Here is an 18,439-nt window from a genome sequence, read left to right as displayed (position 1 = left end):
TCCACTGTGTAGGGGAATGAATCCACTTGGCAAATTAATTTTTACTAAAGCTCTTCATTTTTTGTTTTTGAGATGGGGTTGTGCTTTGTCATCTAGACTGGAGTCTAGTGGCATGATCCTAGCTCACTGTAGCCTTGAACTACTGGGCTCAAAAGAAGCTCTTCATTTTTAATTTAAGCAAATATTGAATAAATTTAACTAAATGTAATAATAGCTATTATAAAAAATGAACTTATATACAAGTAATCTGATTTATGTTTTATTGCTTACATATGAATTGGACAGTGAATGTTTACATTTTAAAAAACTAACTTCATTACATTTAATACAGATATGAGCATTGAATAAGACAAAGTAGTTCCATTTTCAGACATTTTGGGTAGAGAGAAGTTAATTGCTGGTAAAGTGCAGTATTACTATTCTAAAAGATAATGAGTTCAGAAGTATTAAGGAAGTATGTGTGTGTGTGTGCGCATATGTATTCAGGTAAACTCCAATAACAACAAAACTGCATATAAGTGGTCACAGACAACACAAGTACGGGAAGAACATTTAAATGTTAACTGTTCAATGTCATGAAAAAAAGTGATATAAACAACTCTATACAGCAAAAAGAGAATGATTACCAATTTATTAAGAGTTTTATATATCTACAAAAATATAGCAATACAGTGAACTTCAACAAATCCTAAATGTTCAGTACCTGAACTGGCTACAACACCGTGTGCATACTCAGTTGCTGCAGAATCTCCTGCAGACATGGGAGAGTCAGCCAGTGAGAAGATCCATTTCTTGGGAATCCTTGTCAACAAGACCAGTTCAGAAATCCATATAGAAGCCTACTGTGATTTCAAAACAGTAACACAAACCCCAACAAAACCCAAATCAACAAAGACCAAGGTAAAGGTGTGATAAACATTAATTGTAACAGTTTTTCTTTACATGCAATACATGCATTTTAAAATCACTAAGAAACATGAAATTTTGTAGAGCAAAGTTTGTGTTTCACATGAGTGCAAATGAATATATATTTTATTTTTTATACTATTAAATTATATATATTTTCCATACAAAAGCACACAGTGTTAATCTATAAAATGACATCCAAGTGGATGATGATTGTTTTTGCATGTCCCCCTGCTTAGATTTTTTAAAATATATATTCAAAAATTAACATTCTTCTTTAAAAATATAGAAGGAAAAGGGAAATTAAAAAAAAACAACAACTTGGCTTTATGGATCGGTGAAGCGTTTTACCTGATCAAGAGGCAAAGTTCCAGTGACAACTGGGACAGGGCCCTTCAGTCCTCCAGTGGCAATGACGCCACCGTCATTCTGAAACAAGTCTTGTTGATCCACATTTAACAAGCAGCCCAGGATGCTTCAGTGTCATTTCAAAGGTCTCAATGACTAGACTGTTTTTCAAGATGTTCCACTTTTGTTTAAGTATTCAAAAATTTCCAAGTATGCTTGTCCTATTATCATTTCCCTACTTTTTCCTGTTCCTACTAAAGGTGCCCAAATAACCATAAACACAAACATCCCATTCTTCACTGCAATTTTTTAAACAAAAACAAAAGTCAAACTGTTTTCTAGGCTACAGTTTTTGGTATGTAGGCTGTTTTATGTAAAAAAAAAACAAAAAACAAAAAACAAAAAAAAAAGGAATCTGAAAAGATAGAACTATAAACAGGTGACTTTATAAAAATGTCCTAAGAGAATTTTATGAGTTACAAAGAAAGCTGTTCATTTTACCATGTGATAAAATTCACTAAGATGTACCTAATGTTATGGGGCTGTCAGTGTATGTGTAGAGTGCGCACCTGTGATCTTGGTAGCTGAAATCAAAAGTAGCTTAAATTGACGAACTTTAGCACACTTGATTGTTAAAACACAGGCAGCTTTTCAAATATAACTAACTAATTCTAAACAGATGCATACAAGTCAGTTCAAATCTTACAAATTAAAATTCCACCTGGAGAGCTTTTTGACTATGAGGATTTAAAACAATGCACAATATACAAATGTAAATAAATGTGCTCTTAATGGAAATCAAAATGTACAGACTCTTCACAGGTGAACCAGTAGCTGTTTTAAATGTCTTTTTTTCTGTACTAAATATATATCTCATTTAATTCATGGAGCCACAGCAAAATACTACAATTTCAAAGCATAGCCTGTAAACTAATACATCTTATGATGTAAAAATATTGCACAGTTTGGTACTCCAAGAGTAAGCTCTACAGTTCTCAAGCAGAATGGTCAAACTCTTGGCAGGAAACACAGTATTACAAGAACCAGACAATTTAAAGTATGGCGTTTTTAGGGTCATGTTCAAGGAATGCTATACAACAGATGTCCTATTACTGTGAACAAGATGAGGAATGCCTATCACATATTATTATAGTACATGAATAGCAGGTTGCCTATCCCAGCTTATCTAAATGCATGGGGACAAAAAGCCACCGAACAAAACGCAACCCCAGGACTAGGAATATATTTGAATGTATCTGCCTTTGCAGAAAACAACAAAATTTCTACACCTAAACAGTTGTGTAGACGTTTAAGAAATAAACAATTTATACAGTCTCAATCCTCTGAAGGCTTACTTTTTTAAAAAAACATTACCTTTGTGAAAAGTTTAAAATATACTACTTAACAGTGGAATACAGTGAAATCAAAGCATGTTCAACTTTAGAAGGCAACAGGAACCTCAAAGCAAATTAACATGGCATAAATCTATCTTCGAAAGTACTCAAAATTATATATAGCTCCAAAACTTCTAATACAGTATGCCAAGCATTTGGTTAAAGATAAGTGCCATCATTATTTTCATGAAGTATGTTAATACACATTAAGTAAACCCTGAAAGCTCAGCTTGGCCTTAATTTTTAGGCTTTACAAATCATATGTTGAGGTCTTCATGAGCCAATCAGTACACACACAGATCTGGAAACTTCATCTCATAGACTGGGACAGATTGGTATTGGGCATGCCCAGAAGTGATGGTCAGTGTTCCTGATGGACTGGGAGGAGGACTGTAAAAGAACAAAAAAACACCATCAGCAGATGTACTTACAAGCTGTTCATTTCACTGAGTATTCTATCTACTACCTGCAAATATCAAAGTCAGACTCCTTAATTGCAGAGATCAATGCCATTGTAGTTGCTGGCCAGCTACAAGGCTGTATGGGAAATAGACCACAGTAGTGTCAAACTGTTTTTAAGTCTAAGCATGCATTTTCCTTGGAAAACATGTATTTACAATTTTAAATGTGATTATACTCTATCTGTTCTTGTGAACTGCTTTGTTTCATTAGTAAAAAGTTATTTCGCGTATACAGATATTATCTTTTTAGATGATATTATGGTATTGCATTATATAGATATATCATACTTGATTTAATCCAGTGGACAAAGGCAGGTTCATTTCCATTTTTCATTATGATAATGTTCACAAGTCTATTCTTATACATACATAATTTTATTCTGACTGGTACCTTCTTGGTTTATAGTCTTACAAATAGAAATTCTGCATCAAAGTGTATTCAAAATTTTGACTTTGATACATATATATTGTCAGGATACCAGCAATTTACACTTCAGCACTTCATTGTACCTTTTACATAGTAATAATTATTAGATATAGTAAATATTTTTAAAAAATCTTTGCCAATCTGAGAGGCAGAAGGGAATTCATTCTTATTTTAATTTTTATGTTACTATTAATGGTAAGTATTTCATCCTGAAATCATCCCTCCAACCCCCACCCATGGAAAATGTAAACTGCCTATTTAAGCCCACTGCCTCTAATTCTACTCAGGTATTTTTTTCTTATCAGTTTGGGAAACTAACCTTTTGTCATATAATACAAATGCTTCCTCCAATTGATCATTTAATTCTCAACTTTTTTTTTTGCTGCCAAATGCTTAAAAACCTTACCCAAACAAGCAATTATTTTTTTATAACTTGGGAGTTTTTGAGTTATGCTAAGAAAAACTTTTCTCCCAAATCAAGATTAAAAAAAAAAAAAAACTCCTGTATTAATTCTAGTGTTTTTATGTATTCTTCTAAATAATGAGTTGTCTATCTTCGTAAAGGAAGCGAAGTGGAAATCTTCCCTGGACTCTCCTTCACTGGTCAATAGTATTTAGCAGTTGTCCAAACCAGATTAACTGAACAGTTAACTCTTTTCCTTGAAAATCTGAAACCTTACCTTTACCACAGGTACCTTCTATACTTGAATTTTCCTCTCTTCTACTTACCCATATACAGGTCCAATTTGATGTAAGTACCAAAGATCTGTCATATGTTTTCCTACTAAGCAAGGCAAATGCTCCCTTTTTTTTTCTACAGCATTTTCCTGATTGCTCTTGTATGTGGTTTCTTTCACATTGCCCTTAGCATCATTTGTTCAAACACAAAAAAAGTTGATCTTACTAAAATGATAGCTCAATCTACAGAAAACTGATACCTATATTAACTTCCTATTCAAGAATAAGATTAGGTTCCATTTATATAAATACTCTTAAGCATATTTCAGAAATGTATAGTTTCTTCATGTAAGTCTTACATAGTTCTTTGAATTTATTACTTCATGGTTAAGAAAGTTTTCATTTTAATTAATAAATGCACAGATACTAATTTCATACAATTATTTTTTAAACTGTGAGAGTAGGAATCCTTGACTTGTCCCCAGTTTTAGGTAAAAAGCATCAGACTTTAACCATTATATATAACATCAGCAATAGATTTTTTGTAATTACGCTTTATCAAGTTAGGTTCCTTTCTATTTCTAATTTTCTGATAATTTTTGTCTTAAATGAACATTGAGCTTTTTCAAATTCTTTTTTTTTTCCTGCAACTACCAGTGTGATCATGCAACTTTGCTCTCTTATTATGTTAATGTGGTGAATTTTGCTGACTGATCAATTTTCTCATGTAAAACTGATCTTGCTTTCCTCATAGTGACCTCATTTATTTAGGCCAGCCATATCATCAGTTTTATACATTTGCTAATATTTCGATAAAGATTTCTGTGACTATATTTATGAGGGGTATTTGTCTATAATTTTGGTTTTCTTAAAATATCATTGTCTTATTTTAGTACTGAGGCTATGCTGGCCTCATGAGTTAGAAAATGTTTCAACCTCCTTTGTTTCCTGAATATGTATGAAATCGGTATTATTTCTTACCTAAACATTTGATAAAAGCAAGCAATAAATTTAAATGCATTTTCTTGCAGGATGCTTTTAAATTGCAAATTTATTTCAACAGTTGTAGGGTTATTTGGATGTTTTACTACTTCTTGTGTCAATTTTAGTAAGTTGTGACTTTCAATGATTTTTGCCCATTTCATCTAAATTGTTAAATTTAGTTTTATAAAATTGTTTATAATATTCCTTTGTTATCTATAGAGATGATCCTTTTTTCATTTGTAATATTGGTAATCTGTGTTTTCTCTCTTTTTCTTCCTTAAGACTGTTACTAGAGGTTTACCAATTTTATCAACCATTTCAAAGAACAAACTTTTAGTTTTGTTAATATTTTCTACTGTTTGCCTCTTTTCTGTTTCACTGACTTCTGATATACTTAGTTTAGCTTCTGTTGCTCTTCTTTTTCTAATGTCTTACCGGAAGTTGTTAATTCACTGCTTTTAGATCTTACTTCTTTGCAAGCAAAAGCATCTAAAGATATAAAATTCCTTTTGAGCACTATTTCAGCTTAATCTTACAAAATTTGGTATGTGTTTTCAGTTTAAAATATTTTCTAATTCCTCCTGTCATTTCTTCTTTGACCTATGGGTATCTTTTAATTTCCAAATATTTGAAATTTTTCTAGATGTGTTAATGAATTATAATTTCTTTTGTGGCGAGAGAACATAGTCAACTTGGTGACTTAACATGTCAGTTTCCTGACATTTACTTGCACTTGTTATATAGTCCCACATTAGTCTATTTTGTGAATATTGTATATGCACTTCAAAAGAATCTACATTCTGTAGTTGCCTAGTATTGTGTTTTTGAAAGGTCACGTAAATTGATTGAGATGGTTCAAATCTTATATCCTTTCTGTATTTTTGTTTTCTTATGTTTTAGTACTCTTATGAGAGGAACATTAAAATTTGCAATTATAATGCAAAGAAACAGGAAACTAGGGTGAGAATAAGCAGCTGCCACACACATTTCTCTCCAAACTATATGTATCTTGTCCTTTAAACTCTTTGATGTTTGTGTGTGGGGCCGAGGAGGGGGTGAGGGAGTGTGGTGTTTTAAGGGCTTTTTCTGCTAATTCGAATAACTCGGTTATCTGTGAGGCTGCTTATTCTCACTGTATATTACTGCTTCCTTGCCTTTCTTGTGTTTTTAACCATACTCAGGTCAGAGTAAAAGGAAAGAACAGTGGGAGTGAAGCGTAATATTGTGTGTTTTGTTTCTCTTATGGGGAATACAAACTCTTTCCTCTGTCTGACGGTTAGGGTGAGACAAATTAACAAGAGGAAATGTATCAGACAGGACCTGAAAATTGTGAAGGCACATTTCTATAACGTCTGTTTACTTTCTCTATAAGCTATTCCAGGGCTACTATGTACTAAATAGGTGACCCAGTATAAGTTACCTAACTTCTATGTATCTCTGTTTATAAACATGTAAAATGAGAATCATCACTATCTGTTTGTTAGGATCTGTTGCAGATATTAAATAAAAAAATACATTTAGCACAGTGCTTGGAACAACATAGGTGTTTAATAAATGTTAATTAGTAGTAGTAACTGTTCAATGAATGCTATTAGTAGTAGTTGTGGTATCAATGAAAAAAATGAGTTATAATACTTATTCTAAAATAGTAATTCATATAGTTATGTTAGTTTGACTAAAAGTAACATGGTGATCACTAGCAACATTCCTTTTAAGAACATCAAGTTATGGGTTTGGATTTTGACTTTGCCACTCACTAGCTGTATGACCTTCAGCAAGTTATTTTACTTTTCTCTAAGCCTTGGTGTCTTCACCTGAAAAATGAAAAAAACAGTGTCTACCTACCTTTCAGGACTATCGTGAGGATTAGCAGAAATAACAGATATAAACCATGATCATAAGATCAAGTACACAGCAGATATTTAGTATCAAATGTTTGACATTTAGACATCAAAGAAGTAAATGCCCATACCCAGCAATTTTAACTGAATCCTAAGTCTAGCACAACAGTCCCTGACCTTTTTGGCACTGGGGACCAGTTTTGTGGAAGACAGTTTTTCCATGGGTGGGGGTCAGAGGGATGATTTCAGGATGAAACTTCCACCTCAGATCATCAGGCATTAGATTCCCATAAAGAGCATGCAACCTAGATCCCTTGCCTGAGCAGTTCACAACAGGGTTCCTGCTCCAATGAGAATCTAATGCCTGCTGATCCGACAAGAGGTGGAGCTCAGTGATGTTCGCCTGCCCACAGCTCAACTCCTGCTGTCAGGCCTGGCTCCTAACAGGCCATGGACCAGCACAGGTCTGTGGACTGAGGGTTGGGGACCTCTTGTCTAGCACATATTGAAAATTTTTGTCTGATTTTCTGTTCTTAAATTTTGTAAATGAGTGATTCTCAACTTAGAGAGGGTAGCAGGAATGGGGGGAAAGTGTCTAGAGTAAGACATATAATGACAAAAATGTGCCTTGCTTATGAAAGCAGAAAAAAGACTGAAATAAAAAAGCAAGTGGACTAGAGCATTTATCTTTCTCTAATATTAATATAATACAGGGTTGAAGCAAAACAGAATTAGTCAAGTTAAAAATATAGAAGATACAGCTAATACAGAAAAAATTTCCAGAAGCAATAGCTATCTCTACTGGCCACCTGTCACAAAGGTGGGTTTCCACACTGAAGTCAGTATAAGACTATGTGAAAATTCCTTCTTTAGATGGAACCTAGAGTTTGCCTCTCTTCCTTCAGGTGCTACATTTCTTATTAATGTACAGACAAAGAATAATCAAAGAGCATAATAATTCACAACAGAACTCAAATGAATATTATATAAAAAAGTTAAAGGAAAGTTCAATAATTGAAATGAGCCATGTGTATAGCTAGACTTATTACTGCCCTGAAAAGAACCATGAGGCTGACATATTAAAATGCATTGTTTTGCAGATCAAAATGATTCAATATAAGCATTTTCTTAATTAAACATAAGATTAGAATATGGGTCTTTCAAATTACCCAGATGTCCTTATAAGATCATCAGGAAGAAATGAATAATCTAAAAAAGAAGCTAGAAAAGCTAGAAGACAACTAGTCAAGAAAGGGTATCAGACTCTGCCTAATAAACAGAATGACTATTAAGCAAAGGATTACCTATATGATCTTATGTTAATCCTAAATAATAAGCATTACTTAAACATATTACCTTAAAATAATGAACCACAAATTCATAGGGGTCTGACAGGTTCTATTTGTGTGTGTGAGTTATTGCTATTGTGGTAACAAAACCCTTACCGTATGGTGAGTTCCAATATTTGAGCAAGTCTATCATGAAGCAAATTTGCCTGCAAAACAGAAAAAAATGTTAAGGATTATTTTCTAAGTATCTACATGTAATAACACCAATGTAATTTAAGAGACAAAGTGTAACTGTGACTATTAAGCTGATTAATTAAGTATACAATGCTTTAATGTTTTGATCTGTCTTATCTATTAGAATTTAATATAAGGGTTGTCTTTTGTCCCCTTTCGTAGTCTCACTGTTAAAAACAAATCAACAAACACACAAAACAAAATACCTGCAGCAAGATCACGGAAAACCACTGCAAAAAAGACTATCAAAGCAATAACAATCACTAACACTTAATTTGGGGAAATAGTTCTACCATTTACATCAGCTTACATCACACAAAGAAATTATTTAGGCCTCACAGATATGCCTTCAGAGTTTTCAGTCCTTGTCTGATATATTTTCCTGTGTTCTGCTGATTTGACTAAAAGCTTGGAACTTAAGTCAAATCAACAGAACCAAGTAAGAGTTGTGATAAAACCACAGTCCACCCACAATCCCTTCACCATTTGTTCACTTACTTTGGATTCACACTGTGCTGCTATTTCTTCAAAAGGTGCTTTCTGAAATTTCTCTATCACAAGACGCCTCTTTTCCTTTTCCTGTTCTTCCATTCCACTGGTATCTATATAAATGTTTATACTCATTAAAAGGAATACAGAATTTCACAGACCCAGTCAATGACCATTAAGAGCTAATGATATATAATCCAAAAATAAGGGCAATTTACAGGGCTATTTTTACAAGAAAAAAACCAAAAAGGCACAACATCAGTGAAATGTCTTGTTTAAGGCACACACATGAAAGAAACTCTAAGCATTAAAACTCTACAGTATAAGATTCTCTTTCATAGAATACCTTTGTCTCTCTGACCAAAACACAGCAAGGGAATGGGAGCTTCCTACAAGTCGAATTACTTCAAGGTCCTTCCTGAAGGACTCTTTTATATAACTATGCCCTTACACAGGTGACACACTAAATAAAATATGTGCTAAACTGAATCTTGGTATGGAGTGGAATAACTGAAGTACTAATGGGGTCCTTTGGAACTGTGTTGTTGTAGCCTTTTCCATTTATTTACCACAATATGAAAAGGGATTGTTTTGGTCTTATGATGATGTATGGTCTAGCCAAAGTTTGTGAGAAAGTAAATTAATAAATGTCTTTTTTTAATATCACTGCTATAATTGTGTCTATTCAAGAATATGACCGTGATGGGACAAGACAATTTTGAAGCCTAAAGAATGTAGTTTAAATGATACATTTATATAGAAATCAACAAGTTTTTTTGGTTTTGTTTTTGTAATGCCACCTCTGCTTACTCTGTCATTGAAAAAAGTACCAAATAAAGATAAGTTAAATATTGGCAGTACTAACAGGTACAAAATATCTCACCAATTGCTTTCTTCAATGCTTCAAAAGTGATTTCTTCAGTGTTACTAACCTAGAGAAAAGTGATTTTAAGTGAAATCCAGAGTTAAAAAGGGTCAGTATAAATCACACCTTTACCTAGTTACAAGTTATCTAAAAAGTTTTTCAGATTTGTTTTCTTTGTTGGGTTGGTCTGAGTTGTCATTATATGCCATAGTACCAAATAATCTCCACTTTTTCATTGGCTCTAACAATGGCCTAATGCAGTGGTTCTCCAAAATAAGTCTATAGATTAGCATTAGACTGGAATAATTAGCATACCCTAGACAACAAAACCACCCTTGAATTTACAGAACTCAGTCTCCAGTACTGTGATGTACAAGAAGATTTGAGTCCCACTAACTGAACACTGTGCTGTAAGTAAACAATGCTCTGAGATAATGAAGGCTGAGATTACACATAAATACATTTTTAGCCATGTGATAAAAAAAGAACTAAGTACTCTACAGCCTCTATAAATTTGGTACCACACACAGTTTACAAGTCAAAAGTAAAACTAAGATTTTAAATGATTTAAAAGTTAAGAACCACTACTTTGGGAAGTATTTCTCTAACGTCAACTACCAATTTATAATCTTTGAAACTATCCTTCTAACTTGCATCTTCCAAGTCTCTCTTGCTTTGAGATATGTAAAAAGGTATGAAATCAATTGCTTTATGACAAAAAGGTCAATAATACATTTTATGGCATCAGCACATTTTCAGGAGAAATAATATATCCAGTTCCTATAGTATGTCTGAATAAAAATTAAGAAATGATACATGAGTACTTGCCTGGAACTCTCGTTATCCCTAATTTTAGCTCATGAGCTTCTGTTGCTAAGTCTAAGAAGGCAGCAAGACTAACGATAGCAAAAGACTTCATCCTCTGCACCTTAGCTTCTCTTTAAATCAAAAGCTTTAGCTGGCTGGAAATCAAGCAGCAAGAGTTCCACTCCCTCAGTTTTGCTACTGAGGGTTCATATTTCTAGTTGAAGTCAGATTAAACTTGGGAATCTTCAGCTGTTTTGTTCTAGATATTTGGAGCAGACATAAGATTAGGCTCTAGCTGGTTGTACTTATAAGCATTCTAGTACTCAGTGAAAAAAAAAAAGAATTTGCTATTGTTCTTAGAATTGGCTAGGAGCTTCTGACTTTTGAGAAACAACTACAGTATAGGAAGAAGAACATTGGAGAAGTTGGAAGGCCATCATTCTTATTATGTATAATTTTTACTTACCACCTGTCAATCTCAGATAAGGGCTAAAGTACCTTACCCTACTAACTCTTCTCTTTTTCTCCCTTTGCCTTAATTCAGAAAATTATGATGCAGCTTCCTAGCATCAAGAACCCCCAAGTCATGCCATCAGTGTCGACTAATTTTTTTTAACATCTTCTTTCTTTAAATCCCTTTAAGTCATTTGTTGGTCCTATTCATTCTACTTTAGAGTAGAGTACTCTTGCCTTCCTGTCCATGTTTGTTACCTTTGGCCTGGCTACTCTAGATCCTCATTCCATCAAGTATGGACTATTACAAGGATCTTCTGACTGGCCTCTACATCTAGTCTCTTCTTTCCAATTTAATCTTGTCACACTTGAGAGATTCCTTTTATGAAAGCAAAACTCTAATAATGACACTATCTAAATTTCAGTGTTTACCTACTTCCTACCAAATTATATACAAAGCCGTCAGCCTGGTATATAGCTTTCTATAATTTTGCTTCAATTTTATCTCCCACTCTTCCCTTTTGTGAATCTTTTTTTTAACTGCTTTATGCTACCATTTAATGGTTGACATTTTATACATGACAGCTGGCAAATACAAGCTATGCACATTATTTGGTGATCTACCAAACTATAATCTGTTCCAACTCTAGAGGAAAAACCAGTTATGTTGGAGTTATGGAGAAGTGGTGCAAAGGCACCATTCTAAAAGAATTTCAACATTCCCTTTATATTTGTGACTTCTGCTTTATCTACGATCTATTACCTAGACTATATAATGCCTTTGAGCCTACATAAAATCTGCCATTCATCTTTTTCTAATTATAGTAGTTGCTATGTCATTTCCACTAATATCATAGTAATTTGATAGCACCTAGCACCACAGGGTGTGACTAATATTGACTAGATGCTAGCAATCACCCAAGTTTCTCCAGTTATATCTGGAGAAAAAGGCAGGAGTATATGTATATAAAACAAAGATCTGTTATTTGCTCTAGAATAAACAACAATCTTTTGCAGTCAACTGGTGACTTAATTTTGTATTAAAAATTTAACATATATTCAAAATTCAATATATATAACATCCTATTCATGCACTTAAATAACCAAGCACTAATGATAAGCTTACAGCTTTTTAGTGTGGTGATTTCAGGTTTTACTCATGTCCATTATGCATATATAAGGAAGCCAAAAATCATTCCTATAATGCTTTATTCTATTAGTCAAGCTGATAATTTTATCTCAGAGGCAGAGGTGCCTCTATTCTATTTTAGTCATTTATCTTCCTGAATATGTTAATTTAAATTAGGCATCATTATTAAAAATATGTGTATGTACACCTATATATATTTTATATATATATATACACGTGTGCGTGTGTGTAGTATGCAGATATATGCATTGGGAAGTATTCCTCTAAAGTCAACCACCAATTTATAATCTCTAAAAATACGCTTTATCTTGAGTCTCTCAAATCTCCCTCTAGCTTTGAGATATGTAAACGATATGAAATCAACTGCTTTGTGATAAAAACGTTAATAATACATTTTATGGCATCAGCACATTTTTAGAAGAAATAATGTATTATTTAGAAGAAATAATAATACACATCTTTTTATATATGGCAATTTTTAGAAAAAGTTCACCAAATGATTCTCAGTAGGCCGAGGTTGGAATTGTAATGTTAGAACTGGCACATTTCAAGTGGACCAGGTATTTCAATAGACTAGAGTAACAATTTGAGGTTATCTAGGGAAACAAAAGTTTGTTACGGTCTCCATCTAAACAACCTGACTCTCTCTTTTTTAAAAAAATAGTAAGTTTAAAAAGCAAAAGCAAATACATTTGAGGATAAACTAGGATTATACATATAAAACTATAAATAATTTTGATCAAATAAAAAAGTAATTTTTATGAGCAATTCTCTTATCTGATTTATTGTAAGAAAATATTTTGATATTTTGCTGCACCATTAACTGGTGAATATCCATCTGATGTGAATTTTTCCTGTCCATCACATGAAAGTAATTAATTAGTTTTAGCCTAGACGGTGGTATTATTCTGTCTTCTAGTATTTGAACAGACATCTCTAATATACATACAAAAGCAGACTCCACATGGTAAATGAGTCTGAAACCCAAATATGCTCAAGTAAACGTGATACTAAACTGTCTAACTTTTCAGATGCTTGATGTCAGGCATATTTGACTTAGGACTTACTGTAAATGAAAAACAACAGGATCTTTTAAAAGTTAATACAAATATTTACAGACTTTTAATGTAAAACTTATGTCAAGAATCTTTCCCCTGCATTGAGTCTTTATGCAAATGTTTTTTCAGTTGATTTTATCAAAATAGACTGACTCTTTCCAACAGTTTCAAGTGCTCTCTATATAGTTTTAAAAGAAATAAGAATAGTTAACAAAAGGAGAAAGGTGAAAATACCAGTCAATAAAACATATTGTATACTTTTAACAAAATTAAGTTTATAAACTAAGGCTTTGGATGAATTTCTTCCCCAGAAAGGTAATAACAGCAAATTCATAATCATTATAAGACAGAACTAGCAAGATACTCTTCTTACTAGTAAGGAGTGTATAAATTAAACAAATCTGAAGAGGTAAATTTAGGAAAGGTTGTTATCAAGCCTTAAATTGGTAAGGAACTTTAAACCAGCCTTAATGCGTTGAGTTTCTAAATGAACACTAAGTACTCCTTCAACTACTCTTGATGCTGGGCTGATAATTTCTTAATAAAACTGATAAATTCTACATAATGGGAAGCTGAATGGCATAGAAAACATAAGTCAGTTGGGTGTACGCTGGCCACCAAATAGTTTTAATACCTGAAGACAAATAAATCAATAGGAATTGGAAGTGGATAGCAGAGAGGCAGAGAAAGCGTAAATTCAGGCAACTTCGTTTCCCTTTCCCTATATGGATATTCTTTTAATTATTCATATTACATCAGTGAGAAATAATAAAATACCTAGGAAGGCAAACAACGGATAAACCACAAGGTGGAGTATGACTTGACATGCTGGCATTTTGGCATTTTTACTTGACTATGAAAAAATTCTCTGGTGATTTGTATAGAATAAGTCCTAGAGAATAATGGCTGCTTTTTCCCCTATAACTCAGGAAGGTACACTCTTGTGCTTTTTCAAACAGGAGGACAGCATTAAATCTATGATGTTTTAAATAAGCCACAGTCCATACAGAGAACATAGTTCACTGACACAGCTTAAGCTACATCCAATTCATTATATTTACTATCCAAAATGATTAAAACATTTTCCCTCAAAGATGAAGTTTTAAAACCTTTTAAAGTAGTGAGCATTTGGTTTCATGTGAGGATGTATAGTTCTGTTTTTGTAATTTGCATTTCCTAAACTTTTAAAAACAAGCAGGATCTAGAGGGCCCACTAATTTAATGACAGGCCTTCTATAAAGTTTCCTACAGAAAAAAAACCAAAACTTATACTTTACAGTTATTTTAATTACACTAAATTATAATGTGAAATCTGATAATATCATAACATATAATGTTAGGTTTATATATCTTTACAGACAGCTGAAATGAGTTCAGTAAAATAAATTACAAATAAATTCAAAGCTAAATCAGATTAATTTCTACTAATAATTTAGTTGAGGATAATTTAGAGTTGTATTTTCTCCTGTTTGAAAGTGTGGAAGGCAAAACATTCTTTTAAATATTGTTCACCAAGACAGTAATCTACCATAAACTTAAAGTAACTTACCACATCATCAGAAGGAACATTGTTGGATAAAATATCCACTTGAATGGATACGGTGTCCACAATGCTTTTTCTTCTAGAAAGTCGATCTTCATCTAAAATAAAATTGTTTTCCTCCCATTATTTGTTAGAATTGTTATGTTGGTTTTCATTTATAAACTCTACTTACTTCAGATTTCAAACACTGACAAAAATTTAAGACAGTCTGTCTTTTTTTGTTTCTTCTAAATACATAAAGCAGTGAGTTCTCAGACTTTTACATTTTGCGAAGCAGATTAAAAAGTAAAACTGAGGGGGTGAACTGAAATAAGGTTAACTGTTTTTTGTTTTTCAAAAAGGGGCATTTAGGACAGCAATATCAACAACCATTACTGAACAGTTTAATTTAAAACAGTAAGTCAATGTAATACCAAATGAAGGAAGTACCTAATCTAAACTGAAAACATTTAGCCTAACTGAAAACATAGTATTGCCCTTATATCTCTAATATTTTCATGAAACAGTGAAAGCTGTTAACTAACTCTGGTTCTAGGATGATAGTTTGGGAAGCAATGTCTAAAGGTGTTTACAGTGCATTACAATTTGTGGTGTGAAAGAATTTGCTGTTTCAATTAATGTCTCCTTCTCCAGCATTATCCATTCACTCATCTCCATCAGGTGTTGTTCTTTTGCTTTATAATTTGACCACTTCTCCAGAAAGATGCTCTCTTTACCTCAGTGCTCTAGCTAAGCTACTTTTCTGCCCCAACTCATTTGTATAGTCTGAACAAATTGCTTTGATTTTTCACTACTGACTATTCTGAAGTCCTGCAATTATAATCCCAACCCCAACCACTCTTCTGACAGTGCTTTTTAATAAAATTCCATGGTCTCTCAAATCACTAAGTTTAATAACTATTCCTGGCCCATTTCTGCTTAACCACTTCATGAAAATTTGAATTTGTTGATCAGAATGTCCTTCCATACATTCTTTTCTATTTCTGCTTTTCTACTTTAGCATTCAGTACTCAACAAATCTAGGAAGTGGTTAGAGACCACATTAGGTGTTAGGGACAGTTTGCTGAATAGATATTACACATCCCATGAAGCTTATAGTTTAACAGGAAAAATACAAAATTAAATTACACAAATTATAAAAGTGTGATGGAGAGTACAGGATGCTAGGAAGATATCAAATAATCGGGATTACAACTGAAAAAAGGAAGTCACTTTATATACTCCAATATATACAGCTGGAGGCTTATTCAACCCTTGGAAAGTTGAGTGACTAAGGTTAGCAATCAGATATTCTCAGTCTGCAGCATGGCGATGGTAATTCTCAAGAAGCTTCTAGAAGCTTCTAGTCTGATGTCCACCCATTTGAATGCTACACTGTCAATGATAATAGTTTCTCCTCTTCTACTTGCAAAATTTTCTGAGTGCTTTTTATTGTCAGTCTTTGATTCTGAAAAAACATAGCTCCCAATTTTTCCTCTACGATGCAGAAGAGAATTTAGGAAGGGTGACAATGATGCCAAGTTGGCTACTGTTTAACTCCCAGTCCTAAAAGAAATGTATTCACCTAGGTTACATCCCAGGACCTCTACTCTCTCAGAGAGTTCCCAGATACTATTAGGGTTACAGCTGGCAACTAGTAGGTGCTCTATAAATACCTGTGTGACTGAGCAGGATTCTGGCACCTCATTTTCTGAGTTCAACATTTCTAATTTCTTATTAATCAACTCTATTTGACATGTTCTAAATCCAATTCCACATCTCTAAATAAACCATCTTTATCTCCACATCGTCCTATTTATTTTCAAGAGTGCTGTCATTCAAAATCTTCATCTTTTTTAACCTAAACCCTTAGGATAGCTCTCATGTGAGTCTTTCTAGTATGTTTCTACCTTCTATACTACGAGTAGAGTTGTTTCTAAAATAGATAATTTTCAGTCCTAACTATAATTGTTAAACAAATGCAGCCCACCGCTTAATGCGGAGTTCCCAAGGTTTTCTACCTCACTGACATACTAAATTATAATGCATGCATGGTACACAGAGATAAACGGAAGCACCTGCTCATATTGCAGGTTCAGAGTGCCCCAGGGCCTGGCCAGCTACCTGAACAGCTAAGGAGAACAATATCCAGATGAACCTATAATGTTCCCCCAAAACATTAGGGAAGCTCAGGTCTAGAATTGGCCTAACAGCACAGAATTACTGCATCATCTGGCAACATTTCATCTTCTCTCTCTCCTTTTTTTATATTCCTGAGACAGTATTTCCTCTCTGTCATCCTGACTGGAGTACAGTGGTGTGATCACAGCTCACTGCAGCCTCAAGCTCCTGGGCTCAGGTGATTCTCCCACTTTAGCTTCCTGAGTACCAGGACTACAGGCAGGTGTGTCCACCATGCCTGGTTAACTTTTTTTTTAACTTTTAAGTTCAGAGGTACATGTGCAGGTTATATAGGTAAATTTGTGTCATGGGGGTTTGTCGTACAGATTATTTCATGACCCACATATTAAGTCTAGTATTCTTTAGTTGTTCTTCTGGATGCTCTCCTCTCTCCACCCGCTACCCTCCAACAGACCCCAGTGTCTTGCTCCCCTCTATGTGTCTGTGTGTTCTCATCATTTAGCTCCCACCTGCAAGTGAGAAAATGTGGTATTTGGTTTTCTGTTCCCGTGTTAGTGCAAATATACGCTCATCATTGCAGCACTACTCACAACAGCAAAGACATGGAATCTACCAGCTAGTTTTTTTGTTTTAATTTTTTGTAGAGACAGAGTATTTTCTTTTTTTCTTTTTCCCAAGCTGGTCTCGAACTCTTGGCTTCAAGCAATCCTCCTACCTCAGTCTCCCAAAGTGCTAGGATTACAGGTGTGAGCCACTGTGCCCAGCCTGTGCTCCATCTTTCTAATCCCATTCTGTATATACTGTGATTTTACTTTACTGAAGGGACAAAAATTGAAGAATTAAAAGCAATCAGTGAGAATCTGGTTTCTCTCTTACTTACTACTCCTCTACTCCAAGGTAGCCTTCCATAGTTGTAACTAATGCTGTTAGTCAGTATTATAGTTTGCCCCTTTCTGGAGATGTGAGAGGATTGCAATTACTGTCCTCTCTGTGGTTAGGAGGGGTTCTGTCACAAGTCTTGGCCAACAAAGTATGAGTAATGTGCCAGACAGTGGTAGCTCCATCAGCTTGCATTCCAGAATGTGGATGATAAACAGTTACGTACAGCAAGTCCAAGCTATAAATAAATCTTTACTGTTTCAAACCATTAAGAACTTGGGGTTGTTTGTTACTATAGCATAACCCAGTAGGGTTTCTTAACCTTGACACTATGGACATTTTTGGCCAGATAACTCTTGCTGTGAAGCTATCCCTTGTATTATAAGATGTTCAGCAGCATCCTTAGCTTCTATGCACTAGATGCCAATAGGCCTATCCCATCTCTCTCTACCCCAGTTGTGACAACTAAAAATGTCTCCAAGATTGCAAAATTCACCTTTAGTTGAGAACCA

The 18,439-nt window shown here is 33.9% G+C and overlaps 1 protein-coding gene across 6 annotated transcripts in view; it reads right to left on the bottom strand.

Annotated features, from left to right (window-relative positions):
• Positions 1 to 246: 246 nt before the first annotated feature.
• EFR3A (EFR3 homolog A) overlaps positions 247 to 18,439 on the bottom strand; it is a 98,440-nt gene continuing 80,247 nt past the window's right edge. For 5 of the 6 annotated variants that reach the window (XM_021666882.2, XM_012462030.3, XM_012462032.3 and 2 more), the window contains 5 exons: positions 14,934 to 15,025; positions 9,935 to 9,983; positions 9,061 to 9,164; positions 8,485 to 8,534; positions 247 to 3,038 (listed from right to left, as the gene is read on the bottom strand). In XM_021666882.2, the coding sequence (XP_021522557.2) occupies positions 2,933 to 3,038; positions 8,485 to 8,534; positions 9,061 to 9,164; positions 9,935 to 9,983; positions 14,934 to 15,025 (401 nt within the window). In that variant the 3' untranslated portion in view covers positions 247 to 2,932. The remainder of the gene's footprint in view (positions 3,039 to 8,484; positions 8,535 to 9,060; positions 9,165 to 9,934; positions 9,984 to 14,933; positions 15,026 to 18,439) is intronic. The other variant, XM_012462034.3, reaches the window with a different exon arrangement.

This window comes from Aotus nancymaae, unplaced genomic scaffold, assembly GCF_030222135.1.
Source record: "Aotus nancymaae isolate 86718 unplaced genomic scaffold, 86718_ANA_hifiasm-v0.15.2.pri h1tg000036l, whole genome shotgun sequence".
Lineage (NCBI taxonomy): Eukaryota > Metazoa > Chordata > Mammalia > Primates > Aotidae > Aotus > Aotus nancymaae.
The sequence above is the reverse complement of the archived record's forward strand: the minus strand, read 5'-3'. Positions and strand labels throughout refer to the sequence as shown.